Source organism: Protopterus annectens, chromosome 8.part0 (genome assembly GCF_019279795.1).
Source record: "Protopterus annectens isolate FY-2018-M chromosome 8.part0, PAN1.0, whole genome shotgun sequence".
NCBI classification, from domain to species: Eukaryota; Metazoa; Chordata; order Ceratodontiformes; family Protopteridae; genus Protopterus; species Protopterus annectens.
In genome coordinates this window covers 562474791-562492866 of record NC_056741.1, presented here as the reverse complement: position 1 = coordinate 562492866, position 18076 = coordinate 562474791, and the positions used below count along the sequence as shown (strand labels likewise).

Below are 18076 nucleotides of genomic sequence, written 5' to 3'. Positions count from 1 at the left end.
CGCACACCTGGGACCAATTTACAGTATCCCATCCACCTACAGCATGTCTTTGGGATGAAACCGGAACACCTGGAGGAAACCCACGTGACCACAGAGAGGACATACAGACTCCGCACAGAAGGCACCTCAGCCGAGGATCGAACTGGAGAATCGCTTGCTGTGAGGCAGCAACGCTAACCGCTGCACCATGTAATTTTTATAGTGAATGCACTACATTTGAAATAGTGCATTTAAACATTAAATCGTATGTGTTTCTAGGACTGTAGCTATGCTTCACCTCAACAAGCTTCTCACTAGGACTTGAATACAAAACATTAGCAGCAAATATAAGCAGGAGATTGACATAATGGTAAAGGTGTTTACCTTACTGACACAAGGTGCATGGTTTGATTCTCACATGGGACAATTGGCTAGGCTTAAAATGGCCTACAAGGGCACTTAGCCTAGTACTAATCTATAAACCTTTTCCTGTAACTTGCCGTACTTCACATCAGAGAGATTATGTAAATACATACATAGTGGAAAGCACGAAAACGCAGTTCAAAACGTGCCCTACGGTAGCTCATGGAAACAGTTACTAGTCATGTACAGAAAATTAATTGCACATACCTGGTACACCAACCCTCATACACCATAAATGAAGCAATAGACAATCATTCCTTTTTTCTGAACTTCGTTTAATACAAACGGCCCAAAAAGCCATAGCACTTGGAACAGCACGATTAATGCACAGCAGATGTAGTAAAGACACACAGGGGAGGTCTGGCCCCTGCAAAAGCAATTGCTATAGGAAAATATACAAAGAATGGGGGGCTTGCCCCCCCTGCAAAAGCAATTACTGTACAACCTTTTAGTAAAGAAACATGGGGGGCTGCAAAAGCGATTACTATACACTACAGCACTGAAACTGTTTTTTTTTTTTTGTAAAATAACTGTTGCTTTACTTATATTTATAAGTATTCAACAGTTGACATTTTTGCATGGGAGAAATACAAACGCAATTCAGTTTATTTTTGTCTTGCGTTTCTACTGGAACAGGAATATTCAAAATCTTAACAGTGAAACCTTTTTAACGTGGAACTTTGATTTTTTCAGGCTCAAAATGAACGCTGTTTACAATAAAGTACACCTGAAAGGCATGAGTTTAGACTTATGGAAAGTTGCTCTACTCCATAGGTCTAAATTCATGCCTTTCATGTGTACTTTATTGAACGCTTCTCACAATAAAGTACACCTGAAAGGCATGAGTTTAGACCTATGGAAAGTTACTATACTCTTGGGCGGCCGCAGTGGTGCAGCAGTTAGCGTTGCTGCCTCACCGCAAGAGGTTCTCGGTTCGATCCTCGGCTGGTGCCTTCTGTGCGGGGTCTGCATGTCCTACCTGTGGTCGCATGGGTTTCATCTTAAAGATATGCTGTAAGTACATTGGACACTCTAAAATTGGCCCTAGGTGTGAGTGCGTGTATATGCCTTCTGTGGAAGAATGGGTGCTGGGCTGGCAACTCAACACCGTAAAACTCCACTACCAATCATGAGCGGATAGGTGATCCGCTGTAGACCCCTAATCGGGAAAAAGCCAGTAGAAGAAAATTGCTCTACTCCATGCCTGGGTTTTAAATAAATAAAGACTAAACAAAGTATTGGAGATATACCCCTCCTCTAGCCATTGGATGTAAAAAATCAGCTACGACCACTTTAAATAAGAAAGCTCATACTCGGGGACTTTCCCTTTCACTGTGACCTGAATTACCTCATTTCGAACACTCAAATAAAGCCACGTAGCTAGGTACTTCGATAGCCAATCACTGCGCACGCACTTCGCCAGTCCCCGGTAGCTTGGCCCAACCTATCTAAAGTACTTCACCAGCCACAGAATATTTTAATATCCCCGCCTCCTCACCTTCTTTACACTTCCCCACCTCCCGAAATGTATTGATAAACACGGGTTAATTAACACGTGTGTCAGTTGAGCTAATACTAAGCTGCAGACTAGCTGTGAGACTTTTGTTTGACTCCGTGATGTGAGTGACACACAAAGTAGCCAATTAAGATAGTCACAATGACGCTTCCCTGTTGTTTCCAGGATAGGGATGGCAAATACATTGCCTCTTGAAACATTGAATGGACGGAAGCTAGAATCGACCAATTGAGTTTAGGAGAGTAGCACTCTGTAGAAGATTGGCGTTTATTTGACCAATTGTCAAAGTCATATTCAGAATAGTTTTATTTACTGGAGAAAGAGGGTGTTTTGTGGAGGTTGAAATTAACATGAAGAGGAAACGGTGGTAGTGTCAATATTTTTATTTATTTTTGGAGGTGTTGGTTTAATGGTAGTCGAGTCCATGTGTATTGCCCGATGGAAAAGCAGCTCCTTTTCGGGAGGGTTGGGTTTTCCCTACTGATTTTGCTGCTTTTTAGGACACTTACGGCGCGTCTTGTGTTTTCTGCAGAGTACGAGGATGCAGATAGGCACGAGAGAACTTTGGAAGTAGCGGGAACAGGGAGTGGGGCGTTTGGTAACGACGTGATCGTGGAGGATGATGAAACCACAGGTGCTGCTGCAGAGGAGGATGTGACAGCTGAAGGAACCGACGAGGATATGAAACCAAGGTGTGCAGGAGAGGATTTGTTTTGGTGTAGTTTACTGCATGACGTGTGATGGAGTACATGATCATGGCTCTGTGTGTAGTTTACATTCATTTTTGTTCTCATGGGAGGTTTTCAAGTTTTTCTCCATGGAATACATTGTTAGTTTTTGAAGGCTGGAGTAAGTATAGCAGGCTGTATGCACCTGTTTACGTGTGTCTAGGTGCCATCACATAGCGCACACGACTGACTTCCACTTCTCTTTGACTTGAAATATTTTGTGGTGAGAATTGTATTGAAGCATATCCCAATAATGTCCCTGATTTTGGCGCACATTTATGGTGTGTCCCTAAAATCGATGATTTATAGAGAAACAATGTTGGATTACACATAATAAATAATGTGAGAGTTATAGACGTTTTACTTCTTAAAGTGCACCTTAACTCCTATTGTCATTTGTCAAGTTAAAAAAGTTACTAGTCTAATAATTAAAAAAGTGTCCCTGATTATTTCTGGATTTGCTGCCTTATTGCGGAGGTAGGAGAGATTAAGATCCGTGTATTGAGGGATTTGGAGAATTAATTTTTTTTTTTCCCTGCAAAAACAGAGATGCCCCTTTTTATGCCACTGCAAGCATTGAATTAGGTGGGTGTTTACTGAGTCTTTTGTTAGCTTTATTTTAATAAATTTTCATCGGATAAACATGTGAAAATCTCATTTTTTTCAAGCATATCCAATTATTAATAGGTGTGAAATCTGATAAAGACATCTGTATAGACTTGGGTTGAAGTTTGTTGTTACTTAAATTTGTATCCTTTCTGATTATGCTGCAAATAAATAGAAGATAATCTCTGGGTATTCCTAGAATGTGGAGTCTTATTGAGACATTTGTATTAAGTCCCATGCCTGCTCATGAGATTCAAGAGACAGATAGTGGTGAAAGCAGTAGAAAATGTCATTAAATTAGTGATGCTTTATTTAACAGTTGGTGGTACGTCTTGCTAGTTAGAAGTTCTGAGTGGTTACAGACTCAGAATATCCTTAGGGGAATGCATTTGGGAGTATGTCCAACTGAACAATATGAATAATTTAAAGTGAAATTGCTTCTTAGTGATTGCATGTCAAAAGTGATGTAGTAGATAGTTTAGATAATTATTTTCTATACTTCTGTGGGATTTGGTCAGTCAGAGGAGACAGAATTGCATGTGTGGTTGCCATCTAATGAATGAATGAACATCGGGTAAGGGTATTCATTTTTCAGAGTGATTAAGAACTGAAGTAAAGACTTGTACATGAGATTTCCACCACAGTGCCCACTTTGGCCACAAACTAAATGCACAAAGTCCTTGTTTTTACTTTTTTAAATGACTTATTACTTAAGTAGCATAAACATACTGATGAGTCAATATCAGTGCAAATTTATATATTTTGTATAATCGTCATGCTTAATACACTTGCAGATCTGTCTACCATTTTTAGTTTAGCTCTGTCTTATTTATTTGTTCATAGGTTCATAGATTAGTACTAGGCTAACTACCCTTGTGGGTCATTTCAAGCCTAGCCAATTACCCCATGTGAGAATCAAACCTTGTGTTTGTAAGGTAAACACCTTAACCATTACACCATCCTCCCAACCTATTTGTGTAGTCCTCATGTGCAATGGACTTGCAGATCTGTCTACCATTTATAGTTTAGCTCACATTTATTTGTTATACAGCACACATCAGCCAAAAATAGCGATTGTAAATACAGTAAATTAGCATAGAACAGGTTATTATTACTTCATATCTGCTTTTTATTTATTTATTTATTTATTTTTTCCCTTGGTATCTTTTTTTTTTTTTAAACAGATGTATTGCCTGTAAACCTTAGCTTGCTTGGATTGCACACTGTGGCCCTACAATGCCATTTATTGATCATGTCTACCCTTTCTCTTTAAATTGCCCTAGGTTCTGCCTGTTTTATTTCTAGCATAGTCTTCATAGCCTTACTAAAGTCAGGCTCTTCTTTTGTTTCCACTGCGTTGTAATGCCTTTTTAGCTACTAGGAAAAACAAGCAAATGAAAATATTATATCTCTAAATACCTTCTCTTCAGCATTTTATAAAAACAGGAATGACTTTGTTACCTTAATATGTGGCCCTTCCTCTTAAGATCATAGGAAGTTACTAGGCTGCTGGGCCTGAGGCCCTTACAAGCTTAGCCAAGAATTTAGCCCATGTTCCAACAAGTCAGCACCTGGTACCACTATCCAGCAGGGATACAGGTGGAATCCCAGGGGTGTATTTTCTATTCCCCATCCAGTTGTCCAGCTTGCACTAAAAAGGGTTAATGAGGTACTCTGCTTGACGTGGAGTGGGAATCTGTTCCACAGAGGGGGGGTCTCTGGAACACACATCTGTCCTGCCAACAAGTCCTGTTGATGTCACAGACCAGGTTGAGGTCGCACATGTGGGTCACTCGAGTGGAGCTTGACTTGTGGATATGCATCAGTCCCATCAGTCAGGATCTGAGATTCCTTTGTATTCCAGATGGAGGTCACTTCTGAGGATTCTGAGTAGATAGACAGGGGCTTTAGCCTGTCTGTGTAGGGTATATGTTCGAGGCCCTGGATTCTCCTGGTGAGGAACCTCTGTGGTCTCTCCAGCTACTGCATGTGCTTTGTGAGGTACATGCCGAAAGGAGCACTGTACTCTATAAATGGGTCTTATAAGGGAAGAATACAGGGATGTTATGACCATCTTGCCCCTGGATGAGATACCCTTACTAATGAGGTGGGCCATGTAGAAAGCTTTCCCTACAACGGAGGTAATATGGTGGTCAAAAGTCAGTTTGGTATCGACCTGGGTGCCCAAGTCCCTCACGACTGATTGTGTGCTTAAGACCTTATTATTAATGTGATAATTTGTGGGGATGTCACTCTCCCCAAAGGGGATGAGGATGCATTTTTTGGTATTTAGCTTGAAGTCATGTTTCTGGCACCAGTCCTTTGTTTGGGCGAGACCCTCTTGGAGATCTCCACATCACTAGGGGATTGATGACAGCTCCCAGCTTGCAGTCATCTGCAAACGTGGTCAGCCATAGCCCACTGGTTTTGGCCTGCACCTCAGAAAAGTATATCCCAAACAGCAAAGGCCCCAAGACCAATCCCTGCAGTACACCTCTCATTATGGGTCGACTGCTTGAGGTGGCTTCTTTTGTTTTGATTAGGTGGGTTCTGTCAGTGAGCCAGTTTGCTACCCATCTGGTAACATATGGAGTGATGCCTGGTTGAGAGAGTTTATCTATTATACCTGAGTGGGGAATATTATCAAAGGGTTTGGCCAGGTCAAGACAGGTGGTTTGCACTGTCTTCCCCTCGTCCATGGCTTTGGTGACTGTCTTAAAGAAGTCAACCAAATTTAACAGGCATGACCTTCCCTCGACGAAACCAGACTGTGTGGGATCGAGTGTTTGGAGGTTGCCAATGTCCTTGTTAATGAGGTGTATGATAATCTGCTCCATGGCCTTGCAGACCAGGCTAGTTAGGCTGATGGGTCGATAATTTCCTGGATCAGTGGACGCTCCACTTTTGTGCAAAGGGATGACACTGGCTGTCCTCACTCAGCTGAGATGAAGCTAGTACTCGGGCTTTGGTTGAATAGGGTGCCTAATGGTGCTGCAAGTTCCTGCTTGAGTTGTTATCGGGTCCCATGGAGGATGTATTTTTTGCCTTTGAGAGGACAGTGATGACTTGTTCCGTAGAGATAAAGGGAGGGGGGGGCAGGTGCTAGGGATGTCCTGATTTATTGATGGGGGACAGAGGGGTGAAGTTTTCACTGAACCTGTCTGCCAGCAGGTTGGCTATATCTACATTGTTTGTATATGTGGTGTCCTTGACTACCAGTTCTGAGCAGATCTGGGTGCTTCCCTTGAGATTACGGACATAAGTGAAGAAAGCCATGTGATTGTCTTTAGTAGATGAGGCCAGTTTGGACTCGAAGTTTGCTTTGGAGGATTTCACTAGTGCTCTTATTTGCTTGCTCAGGCTAAGGAGAGATTGCTTCCAATTAGGCATTTGCTCCTTCTTGGTCTTGGACAGCAATTTTTTTCCTTTTGTTATAGAGTTTATTCATTGCGAATGTCCACCAGACGGGTTTACTCTTCCTTGAGGAGGATGATTTTATTCCTGATTTCCATGCAGCTATATAAATACTCTTATAGTACTTTGGTATAGGTTTGGACATATGTGCCAGTTCCTGTGGAGAGTGGGCTGTAAAGCAGTCAGCTATGGAGAAGTTTTTTTGTTTGACTCTTTCGGGGGGTGGGGGCTCAGGGGCGATGGTGACTTTGAAAGTGACTGCTTTGTGGTCAGATTTTACCAGGGAGGCTGACACTGTAGGGATGTTGCAGTGGTTACTCATGTGGGTCAGTACCAAGTCCAAGATATTTTCACATCTTGATGTGTTGTTGACCAGCTGGTCCAAGACATTTACATTGACGAAATCAAGGAATCACTGGGCATTTGTGTCTTGGCATGAATAGTTCTTCCAATCTATGGTTGGATAGTTAGTCGTCCAGGATCAGGGTAAAGGGCTGAATCTTGAGGGATTCATAGAGGTCCAGATAGGTGGAATGGGCATCTTGAGTCAAAGTTGGGAGCCTGTCAGTGGTTAACTGCACCTGGAGTGTCTCCTGTGTGTCTTACTGTTTTGACCAGCCTGGAGGTGTGTTTGTCTTTTGTATATTGCATCTCAACCTACTTTTGCTTTGCTGACCACGGTTTGGGGTCTGAATGTATGCTAGGATGAGTAACCTGGTATACTTTCTGCTTTGCTGCCCACGGTTTGGGGGCTGAATGTATGCTAGGATAAGTAACCTGGTATGGCTGGGGTGCTGTCCACATCTTTAAACCAGGTTTCTGTGACTGCTCTAATGTCTGCACGGCCACTATGTGTGGTGTGGTGAGCAGTGGAGCTCGCGCATGTTTTTTGCCTCTGAGGTCTCTCTTGTTTGGATATGTTTTTGTTGAGGACCTCCGCATATGCGGGTGTGTGTTTTGTAGGTGTGGGTGGTGTTTGAGGTGTTGTGTTTGTGTTGACAGCCTTCTCAGTACCAGATATACTGGATTGTGAGGGAGAGAGCATTGACTGTAAGTTCTTAATGTAATTGCCAATTGGGTTCCTAGGTGGTGGTAGTAGAGGGTTGTCTGTCTACATAAGTCTCTTGCTACACTGTCTCAGGATGCCCATATCAACCAGACTGGCAAAGAGAAAGTGTAGGAAATTGTCTCTCCATATTTGTGAGAAACTGAGGGAGAAAGGCTAGAGAGCGGTAAGAGGGTAAAACGTGGAAGGTCTAAGAGTAGTACTACTAGGTGATCACACAAGTGCTACTAAGGGAAGGAATACCTCACAAAGGGTTAAAAACAGTGCAGCTGTAGCTCTGTATGCTGCAAACCTCTGTCAGACTATGCTATTCAATTTAAGGGTTAAGAACACAGTAAAACTCACAAAAAAGCACAGATTAACCACTTACAGACAAAACATAACTCACAGTATGAAAAAATACAGTTAAACTGTAATGAATTGCAGAAAATAGCAAATGTGATAAATTAGCTCAAATTCACAACAGTAAAAAACATCTCAAAGTATAAGGCTACCAACAAGCAGTAACAAATGGGGCAAACTAAATGCAGTTGCACACCTAAGCACAAGCAAAATGAAGTAGGAAGAGGCACAGTTTTTTTTAAGTAGAAAGTGAGGAGACAGAAGACAATTCAAGGTTAAGAAGCTAAACGGGTGGGCCTTCACAACTGATCTCACTGTACTCCGTAGAATGAGCTGGTCTAATGGGACTGGGGGGGTGTCCAATATCATATTTATAGTAGAGGCAGGAAGCTCAAAAGCCACCACAACAATAGTGAGAACAGAGTTAAGGACTGAATTCACTAGAACTAAAAAAACGGTTGCACAGGTTAAACAGATATGCAGCAAATATTGTTTTAGTTAATTAGAAGTCCAAAAAATAGTTGAAAATAAGCACTTACCTTTTGTAGTCTCTCAGCGGGTTTTCTAAACAGCAGAGCAAGGGCAGAAGGCCTAACTCACTACATCTTTGAGCAAACAAGTCATTTTCAGTTATAACACTTTTAACTTTTTCATTAAAACATGCTAAATGTTTGAAATTTCAAAAGTTATGCTATCAGTTTTTCTCCTTTTCCTCACATTTCATGCAGGTACTGTGAGTGTTGGGGAACATGCTGTTCAGTGTAGTTGGTGTGTAGAACACTTGCACCCAAATATTCTAATGAGCAGTGATTCTGTAATACATCTAGGAACTTCACATATCTCTACCCAGTGCTTTTTCTGTATGTCTGATCTAATTTTTGTTTCTCATAGCATTCCTATCCGCTAGTCCCGGGAAATTCTACTGCTATTTTTTCCATGTTAATTTTTGTGTTCTTAGGTTCTGTCATAAACTTTACTAAGTTTGGCATTTCTTCCTGACCTTTTTTTTTACTCTTTTTCTAAATTCGTGTGCCAATCTCATGTAAGGCAAACAGTCTCTGTCTTCAAGGTTATCGTAATTGTAGCTTCATTACACTTTATTACCCTTTTTGGCTCACTGCAACTGTTCCCAATGTCTAGGCTGTTTCTTTAGTCTGTACCATTTAGCACCCTCTCCTCCTAAGTCCCTTCTGTCTTTTGTATTTAAGCTCATCCCTGTGGAAATCGCCAACATTTTCCATGCCGTAATTTGTTGCTTCCTTGCTGTTTGTGGACTTGTAGATCACATGGATGTTTTATTTATTTATTTGCTTTTATTCTCCTTTTGCAGTTGTGTCCAAAACCCACCTGGCCTCAGTGATTGCCATGCAGGTTGTGGTCAGGGACTGAATGACTTGACAGTTGGTTTGACAGAAAATGCTGTCATTTTCAGGGCTTTCGTTACTTGACCCAGTTAACTAGATTTAACATTTTTGACTTAACACTAGTAATTCCATCTGTGAGAGGTGTAAATAATTAATTGGAAAGTTTCCTTTTCACCTGTAAACATTCCCTGCGAGCTCCATACACCTCTGCTGCTGTGCTTCTCTAATTGCAACTAGATGTCTTATACCAAGGCTGTAAAAAAATCACTTTCAGGGCCTCCTAGAATTAAGATCAAATCTCAGCAAAAATCAGGTCACTCATCCACCTCATGCCAACCTCCCATAAAGAGACACCCTGAGCAAAAACTCTCCAAATCTATCACTGTAGACCGTAGCGGCAATAAAAATGTTTCAGTGACGGTGACTCTAGTGTCAGACATATCATCACTCAGAAGGCCAGACAGAGAGGGTTACCATGCGATGTCTTTGAGGCTAGGGACCATAACTCTTGACAGATATGACTGTGATATGGTTGTGGTACATGCTGTAGTGAATGACTTGAGATGTAAGCTGGGGGTGTGAAATACGAATGGACTGAGCAAATATGTTCCATTGTTATTTATATTCTACGTGCTGTAAAGTGAGAGAATCAAACTTGCTGAAATAGAAAATCAAGCCAGCTTTGTCTTTGAGGCCAACTGTGAATAAACAGTAAGCAAAGTATCTTCCCATGCGAGTTACATGGAAGTGCCTTTGGCTTCCCTGGGCAACAGCTCTGTTTATGAAAAAGTTCCAGTTTTCCATATAAATTATAGGATTCCCTTGGAAAATAAGGAATGCTGCTGTAACATTTCCTAACTCTTGACACTGAAAAAGCTACATTTCAGCCTTAGATAATAGTCGTTAAGCCCCACAAATCTTCCCTTCATGTGCGATAAGCAGCTCTTCACACTCCTCTGAACGTCTTATCATGTACTGCTTGTTTTAAATGGGCTTCTTGTACTGTCACCATTTCAAGTCTTAATTGTTTTAATGTACTGCAGCATCCTATTTCTCTTCAGTACATTAATGTTCATGAGACAATTCTTGTATGTAATGAAAAACAACATTCACCTCATGATCAGAATTCTGAGCTTATCGGTTAAAATGCATATGGGCAGGAAATGGCAACCGACACTGTTTTTAGCAGAGGTTGGGAAATGTGGAAACACCCTGATTAGGTAAATCAGTTAAAATATCCTAATGATATTATTATTTACTATTTTTTTGGTTATTGGCTCAACCTTCTCAACTCCCTTAGTAAGCGTGAATAAAAAATGCATTAATTTGGGAATTGTCATAGCTGTATAAAATAGAAAAGGTACCTCTGTCCGAATGCTTTTTTAATATGTGGGACGTCCTCCCAAAATTCAGACACTCCAGGCAGTGACTGAGCACCAAGACGCATATATGCATGCACTGAATTATTTTTGGTAACAGTGGCTTGGTTGCTTGTGGCTGCCAACCAGCTGCACCCATTCCAAAAGGTCACCACATGTGCTATGCCTCCATTTTTTCACTTTATGCTGAACTGTCATTCTTATTAACAGAGCCAAAACTGTAGCTATTCTATTAAAAGTTGATGGAAAAAATGTGCCCTTTTTAAATTGCAAGTCCTCAAAGCCCCCTCATTTCAGCGAGATTTGAATTAGTGATGAAGGGCATTTCTAAATGACATTATTGTTAAAATTCACTTTCATCGAAAAAAAAATTCACTTTATTTGAAATTGCTTATGGGATATACTAATAGCACAGTCTCACTGTAGTTATGTCCTTTAAGGTGTCATTTCCAGTAATCCTCCACCCATGGCTTTCCAGTCAGCCTGCAAGCCACTATGCTTAAAAGCAATGTTAGAACAAGCAGATTGGTATTTAGGAGAAGTAGCCATCAGTATGCTGAGTTCTAAAAGAACCGTAGGGTTCATAAAAAAAAACTTAATAGTGAGTAGACCTGCTTTATCATGAAACCCAGTGGACAACTGTGATCGCATGGTTTTCAAGTTTAGCCAAGTGGAGAGTTTAACGTGTATTATTTAGCTGAACATGTCCTGTATTTACCAAATTGCTAAACTTGTACCCTGAATCATCAAGGCTATTAACACCTGAATTCATCCAGACATCTCTGTGTTGAATACGTCCTTGACTCAGGTTTTATTTGGAAACACTAGTAGTAATGTTAGCAGTTTTCTTATCACTTTGCAATTGGTTGGCATTTCTATTCTCCTGTCTTGTCTCAGCTGGATTCTTTGTTTGAAGATTGGCAAGAGACCTTGGACTTTCGTACAGCTGTTCTGTGATTCAGAAGAAAATATTGGGTTGATCCTTGCTCATCAGCTTGATCTTCCAGGCCCTCTGATAGGTCAAGCAAACTTTCACAAACACATCACAGAGCTATGGATCCTTAAATATTTTTATTCTTAGAGGTTACTGAATTTTGAGATAAGAAAGGTATAAAATCATAACTGTAGTATCTATAATGTACATTCTCTTATGACTATTGAAAATGGTGCCCTCTTTCTCATTGTCTCTATTGGACAGTCATTTTCAGCATACACTCTGTGGTCCTTAACCCTGGTGCCATATTGCCAACGAGATCTGTGCTTTAAGGGCATACATCTAAAAGTTTGTCTTGTATGTTTGGTAGCCCTTGCTGCACTGGGCATGAACAGACTCTCTCAAGCCTTGTTGCCAACTTTGGAAACCCATACTGCCAGGCAGGATGATGCTGAGTAAAGCAACTGCATTCTTGGGCTTTTGTCCTTTCTAGGGCCTGTGTGATCCTTATTTTTTTTTTCTTCTTGGCTTGGTTCCTACCATCTAAGTTTACTTTTTTTTCCTCATCTCCAAATGTGATACATTTTTCTGCATTGTTTTACTTCAGAGCTGTAGCTGAAGAATTGTGCCCAAATGAAAAGGTAAGTACTATCAGTCTCCCAGTTTTGTACAGTATGGGAGATGAAATTGTCTACCTTTCCATTCATTTTGCAGTTTTACTACAAGTTCCTAAAAGACATTTTGTAGATCTTTAGCTATGTCTTCCTTGTCTGGATTGTCCGTTTCAGTGTTCACTATCCCCTGAGCAGTCATGCACTCAGTCTAGGAACTCCTCAGTGGTTCATTATTAACTTACACTTTTATTGCTCTTTTCTGCAGCTGCTTTCCTTGTGTTTGTCAAAGACTGAAAAAGTTTGCTGATCCTGCCGTTCATTAAGAACAATAGTTTAGGATGAAGCATCATAGTTCTTTTGTACTGCTAGTGCAGCCCCAGAGCCAGACTGCCTCCGGAAATGTGATTCTGTTCTTGAGAGCCAGCCAGTGTAAAAAATGCAAGATGGTGGCACAGTGGTGGAGTGGTTGCATTGTCGCCTCACAGCAAGATGTTCTCAGGTTCGATTCTGAGCTGGGGTACCTTCTGTGCAGAGTCTGCATGTCCTCCTTGCCTTCATGTGCGTTCCCTCCGGGTGCTCTGGTTTCCTCTCATGTTACAAAGGCATGGATCTGGTGCATTTCTCCCCAGGCCTCCGCTGAAAATTAGCTTTGTTCCAGTCTGACTTTCCCAGTAAACAAATGTTAAATAAATAAAATAAATTGAGAGTTACATGGGTGTACTTAGAAACTACGGAATCTAGCTACAGAGTTCTGCAGTGGATGTAACCTGTTTAATATTGATATTCAAGAGCCACATAAAAGGCCTTCTATTTGTTTGAGAGGGTGATAATGCCTGTACTGCTGTGGCTAGAACCTCGGGTAGAATCAGGTAAGTAATGTGGATGATACTCTTCAAATCGCCGACAGCAGTAGGCACCTGGTTTTGGAACGTCACCTGGAATGAGCATGTCTCCATGATTATATACTTTGGATACAAACTCCAGTTTGCAGCCTCCTGTTACAAGAGATATATGGAAGAAGAGTTGTCATGGTAAACTGCCTTAATGTGGCATGATGGCCATGACAGCCATCTTGGAGGATTAAGGTTGAGCTGGTTTGCACTCCTTTAAGGATAAAACTTCATACAGTATTGGGATCACAGTAGACTACCTGCTTCTGAGGGTATGAGGGCTGTATTGGAATATCATCAAAATAGCAGTGATATTGTGGGCCAGTAATGGCCTGCTTGTGGCCCACATGTTTTTGTGGCTTCTTTGGTGCTGGCCTTTTGCCTGCCCTTCCCTGATATTCCCACATTTGTCTCCCTTCCCAAACTGCATGCACAAGTAAATGTTTCGTTATCTTCTCTGGCTGCTTCTCTTACACTTTTTGATGCCATGTCATGCATCTACAGTCTTCAGCTCAACTCCCCAGTGATGAATGACTGTGATTCCTATGATTGTGCAGTAGTGCTGCTATAAATGTACAGTAGAAAATGCCTACCTCATGCACTCCATTTAAATTTAAAGGCTTATTGCAAACCAGAAAAAAGTGAAGATTGCTGGATTTTCGTTAAGTGTATCCAGGTTAAAGAAGATATGTTAGAAATGCTTAGGGAGTCACTGAAGGAATATTATGGAGTTTGAGTGAAAGTGAGATGGTTGGCTTCTGGAATATGTGGTGCGCCAAAGGAAACGGACTGCTTGAGACAGGCATTTTTAAGACCTGATAGACAAGTGGTGACTTTATCTTTATGCCTTGTGCACAGACCTTTTGCTATGGTTAAGAAATCCTGTCTTACCTGTGGATTGCATAACTAACACTAATTACTTATTTGACAGCAGTGATGGCTTTGAGCCAAGTTTTCATTATAATTAAAATGTCATGATGTGGTAAGGCGAGGAAGACGTGAAGCTAGTTTTTATTTATTGCAGATACTACCATTGGTTATATGCACTTGTTTTAGTCATTATTGAATGCTCATGCAAGATTATTAGGGAAAATATAATATATACTGTTTGAGTACTATAGAGTAGGAGTTGAAAAATGGATCTGAATTGGGGTGTAAATCACCAGCTTGTATATCTTTAAAGAAGAGTGGGGAATACACTTTGGGGTCCAATGTAGCTAAATGTGCAATTTGTATTAATTTGTTTTACCGTAAATTTTAATGAGAACATGATTGATACTTTGATTTTAGGACGTATTTCCTTTGTGGAGAGTTAAGTAATTGTCTTCCTTTGGTATATCTGAAAGTTCCAATATATATTATAATTATTTATTATTTTGGAAACATATATTATTTAAGCATTTTTTTATGCACTGTTAGGAACTGAACATCTGTCCTAGTGTAGCTTCAAAGAAAGCTAGAAAAAAAATATGTAACATCCAATTACCGTAGTCATATTAAAATAAATTGGTATTCCTCCTGTTTTTCTAGCTGTTAAAATGTTTTCTTAGTTCCATCAAGACTGTGAACAGCAGTTAAATCCACATTGGATAATAATCACAAAAGGGAAATTAAAAATGAGTAATAGAAGATGTTCGTTATAAGGGATTTTACTTTTACTGCAGTAGTGATGTTATCTGTGAGGTTTGGGTGAACATTTGTACCACAAGAGTTTGCTCGTCCATTCTTGCAAAACTTCAGGAGTTATAGAGATACTGAGTTTGAGCTTTTTTTTTCTCTTTTCTTACCTTACCACATTCTCATTTATCAAACTGCTGATGAATTCTTGTTTTGAGTTAATTACTTTTTAAATGACCTATGATATCTTTGTAAAAGTCATCAAATATACTTTTAGGATATAAACTCACAAAAGGACCATCATTTTTTATATCTCTTTTGTTTGAGCATTGTCTGGTCACATCTTGAGGACATTACATGAATGTATTGTGAATGTTTATAAGATCTTTAATAAAAAATACCCTTCTCTGTAGACCTCAGGGTTGTAGAGGGAGAAAGGAAAATATAGGCATAGAAATGGAAACAGAAAAGGCAAATAAGGTTGCCATAATATAAGGTTGCCATAATATAGGCATAGAAAGGAAAAAAAAAAGGTTGCCATAAAAGAGCTTGCAGAGTGAACATCTAGTCACTGAGATACTGGTGGTTCCACATAAGTCTGAAATCACTGGACAAGAGAGGCACATCTTTGTCTGTCCCTTGTCCTCCGGTCCAGGCACATTCACATACAGTGTCTTCCACTTCTGATAACTCTGGAGTACAGCCAGGCCTCTAGTAATTTCTTTATTGCATCACAGCCAGATTACAGCCTTTTTGGAGAATCTTCCTTCTTAACTTTTGCCATTTCATCTTTTCCTCTAATGGAAATTACAATTTTTTTATCATAGGTTCATACTAGGCTATCTGCCATGGGGCATTTATAAGCCTAGCCCGAGTGTGTTTGGCTTTCGCCACCCTTTGATTTGAGTTTGCTGTGCCCTTTTTAAGGTTTGTTTACTGTGCCTCTGTCTAGTAGTGACACAGAAGTAATCCCCGGGGTAAACCTACAATTTCCCATCCACTCATCAAGATTCCTCTTGAAGAGAGTCACTGAGGTGCTCTTCCTAACATGGACTGGGATTCTATTCCAGAGCGAAGGGAGCCTCTGGGTTATGAATCTGTCCCTCCAGCATGTTCTATTTATTTCTGTGCTGAGGTTCAAGTCCCTCGAGCGCGTGGTTCTAAGGGATTTAGATTTTCTGAGGTGGAGCATGTCCATTAATTCTGGGTTGGACATAGCTTTGTATGTCAGGCATAGATTGCCTCGAAGTAGGCAGTCTACTGATGTTTTGGCATCCCAATTCTCTGATCTTTTTTCTTCACCTTATGGGGCCTTGGCCTAACTGAAACGTGATCCTTGGGTGCCTGGACCACAAGTACTAACCTTAGCTCCTAATTTCTTTGATTATAAAAAACATATATATATATATATATATATATATATATATATATATATATATATATGTTGAGGAGCATGTGTAAGTGTGGCATCAAGGTACGGTCCCACCTTTGCCTGTCCTGCAGTGCCATTCACCATGGATACAGTCTGCCAGCCTGAGAGGAAGAGGGGACTGCTCACAGCCAGGGTCAATGGAGTTTGAGTTGGCTTAGTAATTGACATTCTCTGACCACTGTCACTGCCTGAGTATATAACACTGACTGTGAAAACACTGTTGCCTCATGATATCTTTTAAGAGAACATTTTTATTAGGGATACCTTGAATTTGATGAGAACCAACTTTAAGTAGGGAGTAAGAGTTATAAAACATCATCTCACCATGATTTGTTGGATATGGAGGAGCCCAATTCTTTGGCTGTCTCCCAGTAGTTCGGGAGCATCTTGCTAGAATAAGACTTGCAGCTTCCAGCCCCATTGAAAGGCAGATAGCTGTCACGGTTTCTAGGAAAATCCAGGTACTTGTATAAAATACTGTAGTAGACCCAATGTTATGTCAGTGGATATCTCCAAAGACTCTAATCTAGTCCTAGGCTCAGCACTCTCCCTAGTGAAATTAGAAGGCAGTGGGTTAAATATGTGAAAAAGTGTGTATATCTGCAGTCTTGGGATCAGGGCAGTAGACTGCCTTAGCATATAGAGAACCTTGCAAAGGAAACAGACACTGAAACCCACTGGGACGGGGTTAGTGAATTATTACAGTCAACATGTAGAGTGGATGTGTGTGCTATGAAATGAGGTCTTCAGCGAATGATAGTGCTTCCCTTCTCAATATGTAAGACATCATAATTGAAGTATTTATGTGAACCAAACGTGCCCCATGATGAAAACTGCATCATAATTGAAGTATTTAAGTAAACCAGACATGCCACATGAATAAAATTGCATTAGAGCAAAATGCAAAATAATAAAAATGTCATTTTTGCAGAGTCGCTGTGCCCTACTGCAATCCCCACCACACTTCTGATCTATACAGTGGATATAAAAAGGTGTTTCAACAGTATTAGTTTAAAGGTGTGCACACACAACAAAGTTTTAGTTTAAGGGTGTGCACACTTTTGTGCAACCAGTGTATTGAACGTTTTTACTTTTTATACTTTCCCCTAACGGATTTGTTTGTTTTTCAGTTGAATTGTACAGGTTATAGGTCACATTAAAAGTGGGAAAAGTTTTGAAATTATTTATTGTGGCGGATTTGTTTGTTTTTCAGTTGAATTGTACAGGTTATAGGTCACATTAAAAGTGGGAAAAGTTTTGAAATTATTTATTGTGGTCTAATTTTTTTATATCACAAAACCTGGCATTTTAACAGGGGTGTCTAAACTTTTATATCCACTGTGTATCCTGCTTTGAGTTCAGAGAAACTTTGAGATGGGGATACAAGCATACCTTTTCCAACATTATCCTGTTCTCAGAGTTGTGCAGTCTCAGATATTGCAGTACATTACCAGTGACAAGTCATTGTTCAATACTGAGATATCAACAGCATGGCATCTATGCTTTTTCAGTTAGTGTTTACTGTTACTGTGCCATGTCAGGTAAAAGTCAGTGATTCCACAAAATATAGGTTTGTTGCATTGGCTGCTTTGGAGACATCTGTTTCTGAACTGTGACTGAGAAGCATGATAGTCTGATGATATGAGTTTTTCTTGAGGATGTTGAAGGAACAGTTGAATGGAGCTTTGAACAAGAAATTGTTGTTTAGGTTCCTGTCACAAAATATCTATATGAAGTTGGAGGGGGATAAGGCGATGGTAACTATAAAACAG

General features: G+C 40.3%; 1 protein-coding gene across 1 annotated transcript in view; it reads left to right on the top strand.

Moving 5' to 3' along the window:
* The first annotated feature begins 2176 nt into the window (after positions 1–2176).
* EIF2AK3 (eukaryotic translation initiation factor 2 alpha kinase 3) overlaps positions 2177–18076 on the top strand; it is a 928830-nt gene continuing 912930 nt past the window's right edge. The window contains exon 1 of the mRNA XM_044079283.1: positions 2177–2610. Within this exon, the coding sequence (XP_043935218.1) occupies positions 2357–2610 (254 nt within the window). The 5' untranslated portion in view covers positions 2177–2356. The remainder of the gene's footprint in view (positions 2611–18076) is intronic.